The 15,898-nt window shown below is 40.7% G+C and overlaps 1 protein-coding gene across 2 annotated transcripts in view; it reads right to left on the bottom strand.

Annotated features, from left to right (window-relative positions):
* Positions 1-15,898, bottom strand: part of B3GLCT (beta 3-glucosyltransferase) — a 120,815-nt gene that overhangs the window by 55,816 nt on the left and 49,101 nt on the right. For both annotated transcript variants that reach the window (XM_064586249.1, XM_045869271.3), the window contains exons 7-9: positions 13,719-13,855; positions 5,606-5,669; positions 273-392 (exon numbers count right to left, since the gene is read on the bottom strand). In XM_064586249.1, the coding sequence (XP_064442319.1) occupies positions 273-392; positions 5,606-5,669; positions 13,719-13,855 (321 nt within the window). The remainder of the gene's footprint in view (positions 1-272; positions 393-5,605; positions 5,670-13,718; positions 13,856-15,898) is intronic.

Raw genomic sequence — 15,898 nt, forward strand, 5'->3', positions numbered from 1 at the left:
CCCTCACAGTCCTCCCTGCCCCTCCCCCAGACTCATGGTGTGACCTTGAACAAGTACTTCTCAGTGCCTCTCTCTTTTCTTGTGTCAACTAGGAGAACAACAGTGCTCACCTGATAGGGCTGTTATTAGTAGAAACACGATCTCTACTTCTTACCTGGCACATAACGAATGTTGGGTTTTTTTCAGTAGATACTTAAAGTGCTAGGACAACGTTATACACAGCATATAGATTTTCCTTTGATATGCGAGGAAGTTTTTCTTCTATTACTTACACAAAGTGGTAGAAAAGAATGGAATGTGGTGGCACAGTAGGAGTCCACAGCATCTGTACAGAATTCAGGCACTGGAGTGAGGGGAGGCCCATCGCCTTTGTCCCAGATGTAGAGGGCAATCTGTCAGGATAGGAGCCGGCAACAAATGAAAGAACCTGGCCAACACCACAAGTGTAAGAAGGTACAAAATATCTCAAGGAAAAGCAGACCACGTCTTCTATAGAGCACTTAGACTGAACCATATCAATTTGACACTATTCAACAGATTTTTTTTTAGATATAAAAATAGCAATTTCTGTGGATCAATCTAATCTTTTATTAACAAGAATCCATATTCTGTCTGCCAAACAATTCCAAAGTTGTCATAAGCAATTTCAGGGAAGCTATTTTAGGGTTTCTAAAACATCGCAGTGGAAGATGAAAGAAAATATTCCCGTGAGGCTGGTTTTCTGCAGTATGGTAATTACATACCTTGACTAACTGCCTTGCTGAAAACATCTAAAACTGTTGGATAAAATATCTTTAAAATAATTTTAAATGGATTGCTAAATTGCCACAAAAGTATGGAACTTGTGAGGACAAAAATGCAAAAGGAAGAGCCTGGGGAAAAGGGCATCAAGGGTAGTTTCCCTCAGTAGGTGGATGGTAACTCTGATGATGCTGAGTTTCTGATGGGGGTTAAGAAAATAAAGCCCATGACTCACCCAAGGTGGGGAGTGTTTAAGAGCAAACCCCACATAAAGCTGGGACTTTGGAGCTAGGTGGAGGGGAAAAATCATCTCCAAATCTCCTCTGAGATTTTGTAATCAAAAACCAGACCTCCCTAATTTGTGCCACCAATGTGGTCTAAAACACTTCAAACAGTAATTTAAAGTGGTCCCAAGTCAGTAGAACCCTGTAGCAGTAGGAAAAGCAAATGCAAATCCTTCCTGGGGAACCCAAACCTTAATGTAGGACTCAGAGGATTACCACAGATACAGTTCCAAGCAAGACTACTCAGAGAAAAATCACAGAAAGTACAGGGACGTGAGCTGATGATCAAGAGCCAGCAGACATAACATAATTGGACCCAAAAGACTGCAGGTCTTGGAACTATCAAACACAGATTATAAAATTACTATGTTTACTACATTTTCATAAAGAGAAAATTTCCAAACTTTAGCAAAAAAGTTTTTCAAAGATTATATAAAATAAGCAAATTTGAAAAGAAAGAACTAAATTTTTATTCTAAAAATAAAAAACAATAAATGAAAAATGTAATGGTTAGGATAAGCAGCGTATTAGACCCCGGTGAATAAAAAATTAGGGAACTAAAAGATGAAGGCCCCCAAACTATCTGAAATGGAGCACAGCAGAAACAGAGGTGGGAAATGTAAGAGAAAAATTCATAGCGCTAGCACACATCTAAAGATCCAGGAGGAGATAACAGAGAGAACTGGGGTGAGAACATGCTTGAAAAGACAATGACTGAGAATTTCCAAAAATTACCTAACAATCCTATTTTGGAAAGGGTCAATGAATCCCATGCAGGATGTTAAAAAAAAGAAAAAAAAAAGTCAGCGCCTAGACATCTAATAGTGAAACTGCAGAACACCAAACACATCTCAAAAGCAGGCAGAGAGAATGGGATTACCTACAAAGAAGCCACGTGAGACCAACGTTGATTTCCCAACACCACAGCAATAACAGAAGCCAGAACACAGTGTAGTAAGGCCACTGTGATGACAGAAAATAATGGACAACCCAGAACTGTAAACACAAGGTAACTAGGTTTCAAGAACAAAGTGGACATAAATGTTTTTAAAGGGAAAAAAAATGAGAATGTACCACTTCACTGAAGGAAACTCTAAAGGATGTGCCTCAGAAGAATAAAAATGACCCCACCTGGGTACAGCTACTCTGGAAGAGGTTCCTCAAAAAGTTAAAAATAGAGCTACCCTATGACCCAGAATTGCACTACTGGGTATTTACCCAAAGGATACAAACATAGTGATCCGAAGGGGCACCTTCACCACAAATGTTTACAGCAGCAATGTCCACAATAGCCAAACTATGGAAAGAGCCTAGATGTCCATCGACAGACGAATGGATAAAGAAGATATGGTATACACACACACACACACACACACAGAGGAATATTATGCCGCCACCAAAAAAATGAAATCTTACCATTTGCAATGACGTGGATGGAACTAGAGGGTATTACGCTAAGCGGAAATAGGTCAATCAGAGAAAGACAATTATCATATGATTTCACTCATATGTGGGATTTAAGAAACAAAACAGATGAACATAGGGGAAGGGAAGGAAAAATAAAATATGACTAAATCAGAGAAGGAGAAAAACCATAAGAGACTCCTAACTCTAGGAAACAAACTGAAGGTTGCTGGAGGGGACAGGAGTGGGGGATGGGCTAACTGGGTGATGGGTATTAAGGAAGGCACTTGATGGAATGAGCAATGGGTGTTATATGCAACTGATGAATAACTGAACTCTACCTCTGAAACTAATAATGCACTATATGTTAATTTACTGAATTTAAATTTTAAAATGTCCAAAAACATATGATCCCACCTTGCAGGTCTTAGAAGTAAGATGGGATACCAAGCAAAGGCAGTGGCAAATACATGGTTAAGCTAATACTGATGTGAATTGCATAAAATAAAGATAATATTTAAGTTGAGGGGTTAAAAAAAAGAACAAAAATACTAATTAATAAAGACCATATAAATTGGGAAGGGGACAGGCTCCCGGGTGGCTCAGTCAGTTGAGTGTCTGCCTTCAGCTCAGGTCATGATCCCAGAGTCCCAGGATGGAGTCCCAGGATCAAGTCCTGCATCAGGATCCCCACTCAGTGGGGAGTCTGCTTCTCCTCTGACCCTCCCACCTCTCATGCTTTCTCTCTCTCTCAAATAAATAAATAAAATCTTTTTTTAAAAAACTGGGAAGGGGATAATCAGAGTCCAATGATTCTAAGTCCCTTGAATTTAGGACATCAATTACTTAGCCTTTGTCAGGTTAAGAATGCATGTTAAAATATTTAAAATAACCAGTAAGGTTATTTTAAGGTACAGACAGAACTTCCAAAATAGCACAGGAGGAAAAAAATGGAAAAAGAACAAAAAATAATCCTATATAGACAGTAAGGAAATTTTTAAAAGAGCCAGAGAGAAAATGGGGGGGGGGAGTAAATGAAGTGTTAGCAATCAATTCAAATATAATGGTAATCATGTTCAATGTAAATGTAAATTTGCTACCTGGTTTAAAGACAAAGACTGGCAAACTTGGAGGAAAAAAAGATATGTCCTAAGAGAAATGCATCTAAAAGAGGACACAAAGGGGCTGTAAGAAAAAGATGAGAGATAATTAAAAAGCAAACCCAAAACGAAAGCTGGTATAGAAACAGTCACAGCAACAAAATACATGCTAGGGCAAAGAGCATGACAAGAAATAAAGATGAAGTCCTAAGAAGGTGTAAAGATTCTAAACTTGTATGCAATTAATTAACATAATCTCAGAGTAAAAAAGCAAGAGTTGGAAGTTACAAGAGGAGACACTGAAATACACCATTATTATGGAAGATCTTCCCATTCCTCCCTTAATAAATGATACATCAAGCAGACGAAAGTAGAAGGAAGGGAGGAAGGAAGATTAACTTATGAGATTAAATCTATTTCTTCCTTAATCTAATAAGAGACTATTATACCCCCCCCAAATTTTAGCATATACATCTTTTCCTCCATTCATGAAAAGTAAACATGAACCAGGCCACAAAATAAGCCTAAGAATATTTCTAGCTACTGTTATATAGGCCACAATAATGCTAAGCTAGAAATCAATAACACAACACAGTAACAACACACACAAGTATACCGGGTCGCAATGAAAAATGTATTTTTTAAAATGGGTCAGAGTCAAAAAAAAAAAAAAGTTTAAAAGCCCCTGTCCTAGGGAAACTCCTGCCAATGACAGTCCAGACACACATCCAAAAAACCCCCTAAAAGTAATGAGTGTAATAGCAGAGAACACAGCGCAGTGCAGAAGCCCGCCACCAGGAGAACGGGTAGGCTGACTGCTCTAGTCACAGGAGGGACTCCTGCGGGAAGAGGAAGTAAGCTCATTAGAGCCACTGCGCATACCGACGTGGATGAGTTCCGAGTTAGAACAATACTCATGGTACACTTTTGTTCACCTGAAGTCCAAAAGGATGCAAAACTGCATAATGTCTTATTCAGAGGTACAGTCATATGCTATAAAAGATGAAGAAAAGGAAGAGAGAATTCCAGAAAGTGTTGACTAGTGAGAACGAAGGGGACGCAGGAACGTCACATTCAGGTAGTTTCAAAGTGACTGGTCATGTTCTAGCTCTTAAGCCAGGTGGCGATTACATAGATATTTTGACTGATCCTCATACCTTTCACATACGTTAGAAATATTCTTTGTAGGTATTTAGTGTTCAATAGATTCCCGAACCTGGGTAGCTATACCAAAGTTCACTCTTCATTAAAAATATCTAGGCAGACCTGTGCTTTCAATTAGTCATTCTTTCCTTTCTATGGGAAGGAAGAAAGGTTTTTTACATGTATATTTCTCCCCCAGTAAGCTATTTCATCACATGCAAACAGCCAGGAAGGTAAAGCCTTGTGAGTGCCCTTTTGCTCCTGGCATGCTGCCAGCACTCCAGGCCTGAGTGACATGTCAAGATTGACGCCCCCGTCCTAAGATACAGGTTCCTACAGAGTGAAAGGTGGGGCTATTCTAGGCAGTCAGATGTGCATGTGCCTGTGAATGAAACCCATGAAGAAACCTTCTTAACAATGATCCTGGAATGGTTAATGATGGGACACCTGCCTCCAGGATGACTGGTCACAGGTGTCCACCAAATGCCAGGGATGCTGGGGTCCCAACTGGCATGCCACGCACGGCTGCCTGCTTGGGACCCACTGGTTCAACTCTGCCCCAGAGAACCAAGGAGAAAGACATGACCAAGGTATTGTGCAGCCAAAGTACCAAATAAGAGCAAAGGTGCTCTGATGGCAGTTTTGCTTGTTTTTAGAAATCCACCTTTGCACCCCTCCACCTAGCTTAAAGAAAAAAAAAATCAAGATTCACGGATGCAATCTTTTTCACTGCTCCTCCTCCACCTACATGATTAAAATGAGCGTACAGGGAAAGACCTAATTTTCTGGAGAAGAATTACCTTGGTGGGGAGACATGCATAGGTGCATTATGGGGTAGGGGTGTGCTGTCAGGGAATAAAAAAAGCCACCTTTTATATCAAAACACATGAATTCTTGATTACTAAGACTTTTGACAAATAAACCATGACGTACCTCATGTTTTAAATCTATCGTAAAGTCGGATTTCAGGGATTCACTCTTTAACCTCTTGGTAAGCCTAGAAAATAGATACAATTTGAGATTTTTTTTTTTTAAATCAGAAGAAGCATCAAACAAGAATAACACAGTGAGACTTTCTAATGTTTGAAAACAGATTAAAAGCACACATTTTAAGATAAAATTAAGAGTTTCATATTTCCTTGAGGCAAAGCACTGTGAAAATGGAATTATTTGTTGAGTAGGAAATGAATGCAAGCCTTTTTTTGCAAATGTAGCATTCATTGTTTCAACATCTGGCAAATACTATAAAATACAATACAATAAATTAAATGCCTTATGTAAAACAAAGCCACAAAGTTTATTGACTCCTGATAAGTGTATTAACTCCTGACAGAGAAAGAAGACAGAAAAGGGGAAAAAAAAAAAAAAGCTTGCATGATAGAGAAACAAAAGTTGCTACTTTTCAGTCTTGTGCTTTTAATAACCCAAATGAACTATAGCTTGTGGAGTGTTTAGGGGAAGAGCGCATATGGTTTGTGGAAAGAAAAAAACATTTCATTTCAAGTCCTTTTCTTAAAAGAAATCTTCAGTGGCTCCTTCTAGTGCAGATGAGAGCCCCATCATTCCCGTCCACTGTCCCCTAGCGTCTCCGTACTTACCTGCTGCACCCACAGCATACATCTGCCCACTGTTCTCTCTTGCTGTACCTCTGCCTGGTACACCCACACCCAACCTTCACATGGCAAACTTGTCGTCAAGATCAAACTCAAGGACACCTTTTCTGTGGAACTTTGCCAGACTTGCCCACCGGCATAAATGGAAACTTCCTTTGCTCCCAGATAGGAAGCAAGCTCCATTAACTTTATCACACACATCCTGTTGTGTATACGTTCCTCTCTGTGCTATAGCTTCTTTGTATCGCCAGCACTGCCCACTGTGCCTGGCCAAAAGGAACACTCAGTGAGCAGCCGGAATGAATGAGGGCAAGATATTCTTTGATTTCAAGCTGTGTGAGGTAGAATTACATACTTATGCAGACCGCTGAAATACCATATGGTTCTAGATCTGTCATAGGCTAGAGACCAGACCATCGGTTTCAATTACAAACCCCCTAACACATATTTTAACTGCAAAATTTTAACTGCAAACACTCCTTTTCCTTTTAAAAGGAAAAGTAGAAATAAGTTTCAAAACTCTTTACTGAATTTTCAACCTAGTTGAACCACAAAGATTTCTTTTTTTTTTTTTTTTAATTTTATTTATTTTAGGGAGAGACAGCACAAGTGGGAGGGGCAGAGAGAGAGAGAGAATCTCAAGCAGACTCCATGCTGAGCACGGAGCCTGAAGTGGGGCTCGATCCCAGTACGCTGAGATCATGACCTGAGCCGAAACCAAGAGTCAGGTGCTTAACTGTGCCACCCAAGCACCCCAAGACTTCCTTAAAAATTTACTTTTTTTTTTTTTTTTTTTTTTTTTATATTTTAAAGATTTTTATTTATTTGACAGAGAGAGCACAAGCAGAGGGAGAGAGAGGGAGAAGCAGGTTCCCTGCTGAGCAAGGAGCCCGATGTGGGACTCGATCCCAGGACCCTGGGATCATGACCTGGGCCGAAGGCAGCCGCTTAACCGACTGAGCCACCCAGGCGTCCCTAAAAATTTACTTTTAATTAGAGGAAAGAAAGGACACAGGTTATAATTTATGTTTAGTATTAAAGCATCTGTCTTGGAGTAGATATTAATGCAGCTTGGTGGCGGGTAGATCCAAACAGCCCACGTAATCTCGGTCACATTCCTGCTCAATACCTGCCCTCAGATTTGTCAATAGGAGTGGGTAAGGATACACAGAGACAATGTTCTCAGACACACTCCCGGTATATATTAACAGAAAAAAATCCACCCTGGCATGGATTCTCATCCAGTTTGAAGTCTGCTCAGTTAGAGCTAGTTTTTATAAATAAACAATATCAAGGTAACTTTGGAATCTGGACTCATGCCAAGAGCCTTCAAAATCCGATCAGACCACATTCAGACTCTGAAGACAGAAAAAGTCATACCTGGGCTTCCTGCCAGAGGCAAGGGACATGGAGTTGGGATGGGAACCCAATGGCATGTGACATCCATTGTTATATGGCCATGCATCACAGGCCCCTTCTTCCTAGACAACAAAATACCTCTGACTTGTTACCCTAAACATGCTCTCTGCTTTTTTGACTTTTTAAGCTTCTTTCTCATTCAATTCTTGAAAATTTGTATTTGGGGGAAACTTCAGAGGGGCAAAACTTGAAGAGCACTGAATTTCTTTAAGATGGACAACGACTAATTTGAGGACACACAGAGATGTAGACTGGCATTTTTAAGTGGCTATGTCTAGCAGCCCATGCAGTCAACCATAACCTTAAGTGATGGTCACCTCAGCATCACGAAGGTCACGATGAGTCAGCCTCACTGACACCTAGAGCCTAAGTCAGTCACCTTGCAAATGTGTTTTTAGTTCTAAAAGTGTACAGGGCGTTCACCTGATTTAAAAGGCAAGTCCTAAAAGTGGGAACTAGGTTTCACTTTTCTATACAACAAGACAGCACAAGGGTTTTCCAAATGCGAATTTCAGTAACCAACAATTCCAAAACACACACACACACACACACACACACACAGTTAAGGTCAGAAATTCCAATTACTTAGATAAAATATCTCCTCATTAAATATTCAGTTCCTGGCACATATGACATTTGATATTCAGCTTTCCTATTTTTAGAAAGCTAACTAAGTCATGTCCCAATAACACAGCTCTAAAGACATAACCAGCAAGACTGGAAACTTGCAACAGACAGGGGGCCCCTTCAACTCCATATTAGAAGTTCCTAGCTGACTTTTATAGTCCCATTTGTGAGCTAGTCAAAGGAGCAAAATATTGAAAATAATCTAGGTAAGTTTTACTGGTGGAAAAACAACAGAAAAAAACAATAACATCAACCTATTTGAAGAGATCATCTTATTGGAAATTTCTCCAAAAATGCAAGTATATTCTTTTATTGACACTATTGTTAGAAGATCACCCAGATGGATCACCGGGAAATGTTAGGCAATGTTAAATCAAAACTCACTAATGTAGGATTGCTAGGGCCAATAATGTTTTTGGTGGGAAATAGTCTAAAAAAGTGTGTGTCGTGAAATGTTTTTAAGTAACCAGTTTTTTTGATGACCTGAGCAGGAGAAATACGTAAGTAACTATAAACAGTTGACCTACCTACTGAGTGGGCCATAAAATCAAGGAAAGGAGGCAGAGGGAATCCCCACTCCTGTAGTTTGTGTGGTAGACTGCCTACACAATACAGAACTTCCCCTTCCTTCTTCCTAAGAGACTTCTAGTTACTGAGCCCAATAACTGGGCTCCAGGGTCAGAATTCATTTGATCCCAACCAAAGCACTGAAATTCCCAGCAACTGTTAATGGTCCAGGAGCTGGTACATGCCTGAAGTTGACCCAACCAACTTCAATAAGACAAGATCCAACTAGAGATTGAAGATAAGCACTTACATTTCAGTGGTTAGAGAGGTTCTCCACTGCTGAACATAAACAACAGAACATAAACAGAAACATGTAGCCTTTTTTGCCTTGAATCACAAGAAGAACCCAGATTTAGGATGAACTGCTGCTGTATGTGGTCTCAGGAGGCTGTGCACTAAGCATGAGAGAGAGAACCAGCATCCTCAATAACAGTAGGATGCATCAACCAACACAGACTTCACCTTCCAATTACAGTAATAATATTTCCTTAATCCAGCATGCTAACTAATATAGTTAATTACAACCATATTAGTTATAACTATAACAGGAAGAAATAGCACATTAGCTTTGGAACTGGGAAAAACCAACTGGGAAGATCCAATTTTGCAGCCAGTGGGGCTAATTGATACTTTATGCCTCCTTTAGTTCTTAGTATAATACCAGTTTCTTGAAGAATGTATAGAATCTCCTATGAGAAAACCATTTTTAAATAGATCTTGGCCATACCATAGTTGCTATGCTAGATGGGTTACATTATTTTGTTTGTTGGATTACTTGTCTGCATCACAAGAAAAAGGAAGTATGGTATCAGGTAACTGGAATTTTGAATTTGGTACTCTGGGGGAGCCTACAATTTCATTCTGTTTTGTTTTTGCTGGAAGGGAAAGGGAGGAGAGCCAGAGAAGACCACGGATATTAATTAACTACAAACATTGTGCAGTGTGTTGGCAATCGTTCAGTGTTATGGAAGCAGATGACACTGAATGCAGAAGGTTAACTGGCGCCTTATTCCTCGATCATGCCCGAGTTATAGGGCAACTGCTGGAAATTTTTGGAACTTGTATGGAAGATTAGTCTTTTGGCCCCAATTCCCTTATGCGGTCCCTTCCATACCCTACCGCAGTGACATGAGGCCCTCCGGCCTCTCCCACATCTCGGCAGAAAATATTCCTCAGCTTGACAAGAAAGGGAGTAAGCAGCACTTGTCAACAGATGTTTTCAATGACTTCGTAAAGATGACAGACATGTGCGGGTACAACTACCTCTACAGGGCGCCAAGCTGTCAGTAACACAGTCTCCCCTTGAGAAGACATGTGTCTTGGCTAGTGCAGAGCCTGCAGCCCCAGTTCACAAAGCCCCTGGGAGTTAGCCGCATGGTGAGCATGTGGTAGTCAGAAGATGAGCATGAGCCAGAGCCAAGAGAACCTGCCAGGACTCGGACTGCCTCTCCAGCTTATAAGCAGTGAAGCCAGAGGGCAGAATTTACAGACCCAAGAGGTTTTATAGAACAGGTTTTGTAGAACAGAACTGCCTGCATGCCAAGCAATGAGTTGGGCTAAATCGTCCTTTAAGAAGGTCCGAGGAGCCAAAGATGTGTTCAACATGGATTACGTCTATCCACCCGGTTTAAAAGTTAGTCAAAAGGAAAGCAATAAAGCTGGTGCAGCCACTCTGGAAAACAGTATAGAGGTTCCTCAAAAAGTTGAAAATAGAGCCACCATACATACCCAGCAATTGCACTACTGGGTATTTACCCCAAAGATACAAATGTAGGGATCCGAAGGGGTACATGCACCCTGATGTTTATAGCAGCAATGTCCACAATAGCCAAACTGTGGAAAGAGCCAAGATGTCCATCAACAGATGAATGGATAAAGAAGATGTGGTATATATATACAATGGAATATTATGCAGCCATCAAAAGGAATGAAATCTTGCCATTTGCAACGACATGGATAGAACTGGAGGGTATTATGCTGAGCAAAATAAGTCAATCAGAGAAAGACATGTATGACATGACCTCACTGATATGAGGAATTCTTAATCTCAGGAAACAAACTGAGGGTTGCTGGACTGGTGGGGGGTGGGAGGGATGGAATGGCGGGGCGATAGACATTGGGGAGGGTATGTGCTATGGTGAGCACTGTGAATTGTGTAAGACTGTTGAATCACAGACCTGTACCTCTGAAACAAATAATCCATTATATGTTAAAAAAAAAAAAAGAAGAAGAAGAAGATAGCAGGAAGGGGAAAATGAAGGGGGGGAAATCGGAGGGGGAGACGAACCATGAGAGACTACGGACTCTGAGAAACAAACTGAGGGTTCTAGAGGGGAGGAGGGTGGGGGGATGGGTTAGCCTGGTGATGGGTATTAAAGAGGGTACATACTGCATGGAGCACTGGGTGTTATACGCAAACAACGAATCATGGAACACTACATCAAAAACTAATGATGTAATGTATGGTGATTAACATAGCAATAAAAATTAAAAAAAATAAATTAAAAAAGAAAAAAACTAATGATGTAATGTATGGTGACTAACATAATAAAAATAAATAAAAATAAATAAATAAAAGGAAAGCAATAATTAAGTTCCTTATTACACCTAACTCAGTAAAAGGTGAATTGAATCCAGCATCAAGGGGCCCCCAAGGTCCTTGCCAGATGGGGGATGGAAAGAAGTGAAACTCTCTAAACTACAGAATTTGTCTCCTGGATGAGTGGCCTCCTGGATCGGGAGGGAAGGATGGAGAAGGGCATTGTACTGGCTTCAGAGAGATGGTTATATTCCAGGCTTGCTGTACAAGATCTTTGCAGGTCCATGGGTTTCTCTTTAGCCTTGGGGGGGGGAAGAAGGTAGCACCTGTGCTCAGAGTACTGCATAGCACAAGTTATAGCTGTGCTTGTCCCTTTCTCAAGGGACTTGGCTCTCCAGGAAACGGAAGACAAACAGACTTAGGAAGAGCTTCTAACCCCCAAGTCAGAGAAGCCACAGCCACCGGAACTCATGTGGAGGAGTCAGGCCATGTAATGCCAGGCTATGAAGCTGAGGACAGACAGTGAGGACAGAGGGGAGGAAGGCCATCACCAGGACGAAGAATCTGGAAGGCACAAGGAACAGCTCTGGGGCTGGGATGTGCCGCTCATGGCTCTGGAGAGTCCAAACTAAACACAGGTAGCCAGAGGGGCCCTGGGAAAAGATGTCACGGAGGCTCCCGGTCTTCAAGCTACAGCAAACCCAAGCTTAATTCATTTGAAAATAAAGATGACCCAGGACTGCTGAAACAGAATTATCTTCCCCTCACTTCTGCAGAGAGCAGAGCCAGGCAGTGCAGTTTGAGAAGGGAATGACAACTCTCTCTTCTCGCTCCCCCTCCCCGCCTGCCCAACCTGTCCAAGAACGGAGCAGGGAAAATGTGTGGGCCCTCCTAGGCATGTCTGGCACAGGCTGGGGGCAGGGCATCCTTGCCCGGTATTCTCAGGATGGGTCAATGGGTCACACATTTTAGTTGGAGATAAGAGAATCCACTCTGGCCAGTTTAAGCACAAAGTACACTTATTAGTGCATACAGATGGCTCACAGAATTACTGGAAAGTCTGAATAAAGAGACTCTAGGCTGAGATTCCAAGAACAACCTCCAGATTGATACTACAGAAATGGGTAGCCGAGGAGCTGTGGCCTCTGCCACCATCAGGAAGCTGCGACATCAAGAAGCTACTGTCTCAGCTGCTAGCCTCCACCTGACCCCTCCTCTATCATGACCTCTCAAGCCAAAAGGACCACCATGCATTGTCTCATTGTCTCCTTCTCCATATAACTCAGTTCCCAGAACAGATTTTCCACAGCGCATCAACCTAACGGAGCCTAGCTCATGTAGCTGCTGTCTAGTAGGAAGGAAGGCTATATAACATGGAGGTGGTGGTGGTGTCCTTTTCTGGATTCTACATTGGGAAGGAGGGTCTCACACTGTAAAAACTTTCAAACGTCAGCGGAGTGGTTAGTAAGTGTTGGCCAGCCACAAATGACAAGCTACTACTAACCTGGTATGACTGCAATGGACTAAAAAGCTCTCTGAGACTCAAAACCCTAGAAACAGCAAACCTGATGTAAGAAATAACAGACACCCTTCCATCTTTGAAGATAGAAAGGCCACAACTGCTTTATCAACTTTCTATTCCCTAAAGAACAAAAACACGTCATAATTAATCTGTGGCATTCAGATTAAGAGCCTGTCAACAATCCTATTTCTCCTCAATTGCGAGTTAATTATCTTTACTTTTCACATTGAGAAAAGCATTACGGCAATTATACGCACAAATAGCTAGGTACGACTATCTACAGAGCCTCTGGTAACTGTCTCTCCTGCCTGGCCCCTGTTTAAACGTGTATACCCGTGAACATAATCTGTCATCAACTCCCACCCCTGGGCATGTTACAGATTCGTTTTCTTACTGACGATCAAAGTCATACCTATAGTTAACTAGATCTATTAATAATAGTAATAACACTTGTGGATATAGAGCTCTCAGAGCACTTATGCACCCTCCCTTGGGCTCACCTTATTTTGCAGGTGAGGAGGAGAAAATAGAGAACAGATGAGTAATCAGTCTGGGGACCAGTACATGACAGAGGAGAAGCAAGACCCTCAGGTACCGGCTCCTGTTCCAGGCCTTCCCACTCCACCACACGCTGCCTCCCGCTGCAAAACTCACCTGAGATCTATAAATCATAGTACTCAGTAAAATAAAAGTTGATCCGCGCGTGCACACACACACATACACACACACACGCATGCACAAAGTTTAATAAATTCTTACTTGTTTACAAGTGGAATACTAAGGGCCCAGCCAGCAGCAAAGTCTGGATATTTAAAAATTGTAGGATTTTCAGAAAAGGCATAATGGTGAATTATTGTAGATTCTTCATCATGTAATGCTTTTCCTAAAAACCATTCCTGTTAAATAAAGATATAAAATGTCATTTTCTTATAAAGAAGATGTGGTATATATATACAATGGAACATTATACAGCCATCAAAAAAAGAATGAAATTCTTTACCATTTGCAACAACCTGGATGGAACTAGAGGGTATTTATGCTAAGTGAAATAAGTCAATCCGAGAAAGACAATTATCATATGATCTCATTCATATGTGGAATTTAAGAAACAAAACAGAGGATCAAAGGGGAAGGAAGAGAAAAATAAAATAGGACAAAATCAGAGAGGGAGACAAACCATAAGAGACTCTTAACTCTAGGAAACAAACTGAGGGTTACTGGAGGGGAAGGGGGTAGGGGATGGGGTAACTGAGTGATGGGCATTAAGGAGGGCACATGATGTAATGAGCACTGGGTATTATATACAACTGATGAATCACTGAACACTACCTCTGAAACTAATAATACACTATATGTTAATTAACTGAATTTAAATAAAAAAAATAAAAGTAAAACATATTTCAAATGCACATCCAAAAAAATAAAAACTAAAAATAAATGACACTTTCTTAAAAAGCCATATAAGACCAAAAACAAAGTCATATCATTAATTCTAGTTAATTAAATATTCTGGGTGATAGAGAATTAGCATAGATTATTAGTTTCTAAAGAATTTTAATAAAAACATAATTAATGTTCTATGATAATGAACATGGCATAATCTTTACAAAGAGAATAATTTAGTTTATCAACAGGATGAACAAAATGTTAGTCATCATTATGCCATAAGCACATAAAAGTGGTATTTTACAGAAAATTCCGTATCAAAATACTAATAAGGCAAAGAAAACTGTGTTCCTTTATGCCCTACTGAGGTTTGCAAAGAAGAATCTGAAAAATTCTTTCCAGAATTAGTGCCTATTTTATTCATTTATTCACTCACTCGATTAACATTTATTATTGTTATCAATTAACATTTGACATTTATTCCACACCAAGTGGGAACGCAGCTTACACAATAGTGGGAAAAGAGAAAATAAGTAAATACAGTAGGGTCAGATGGTGACTGCAATGTGCTAGGATGAAAATAAAACAGAGCACCTGGGGACTTCCCCTGGAAAGAGAGAGAAAGCTCTCATGAGCTAATAACTGAACTGCGAGTAAATAATACCAAGGGGCCAGCTATGCACAAATCTGGGGAAGAGCCATCAAGGCTGTTACTACAAAGTCCCAAGGTGAGAACAAGCCTTGATACATTTGATAAAAAAGGAAGTCCAGTGTGCTAGAATATGCCAGGTATGGGGAGAGGGTATGAAAGAGACAGGCAGGAGACAACCCAGTGGAAAGCAACGCAGACTCTACCCCAAGGGCAGTGGAAGACCTCCACTTCCGGCCACAACAGAATAGCCTGGATCAGACCTGCTCTCCTGCTGAGAACAAGTATGAATGCTGGAGAAGATGGGACTCTGCAGCCTTCCTGGACTGAGAGAGGGGTTGGAGCTTGAGGCTGCCCAGAAGGTAGAGATTTAAGAGGATCCAGAAAAATGAGCCCCAAATTCTGCATATGATTTCCCTTCAACTCTTACACTGAAGAAAAAAAAAGAAAAAGAAAACAAGAAAAAGAAAACAAGAAAAGAACCAAGAACCAAGTGGAAAGCAGCAGTAGAGAGGCTAAGTGCTGACCGAAGGCTTCAGCAGTGGTGTTGGGGAGCCCAAGGCCCAGGTACAGGGTCTGCTGGGAGAAAGGGGTCTGTAAATAGACCTACCCAAACAACGTCTAAAACCCAGAAGAATATTAAATGCTCCTGTATGTAGGGATATCATCCACAGCCTCTTTGATTTTTCACATAAAATATCTGGCATTTAGTGAAAAATTACCAGGCATGCCAAGAAATAGCACCAGAACAAAAACAAAGAGAAAAATGAGAAATAGAAAGAGATGCACAGATAAGTCAAATGCTGCAGTTATAAAAAAAGAAATAAGTATTATTCATATCTTTAGGGAAATAGATGAAAAGATTAAGAATTTTACCAAAGAGCTAGAATAATAAACAAAAGTC

This window comes from Mirounga angustirostris, unplaced genomic scaffold (assembly GCF_029215605.1).
Source record: "Mirounga angustirostris isolate CCGP_5_RB_7025 unplaced genomic scaffold, mMirAng1.0.hap1 SCAF_3, whole genome shotgun sequence".
NCBI classification, from domain to species: Eukaryota; Metazoa; Chordata; class Mammalia; order Carnivora; family Phocidae; genus Mirounga; species Mirounga angustirostris.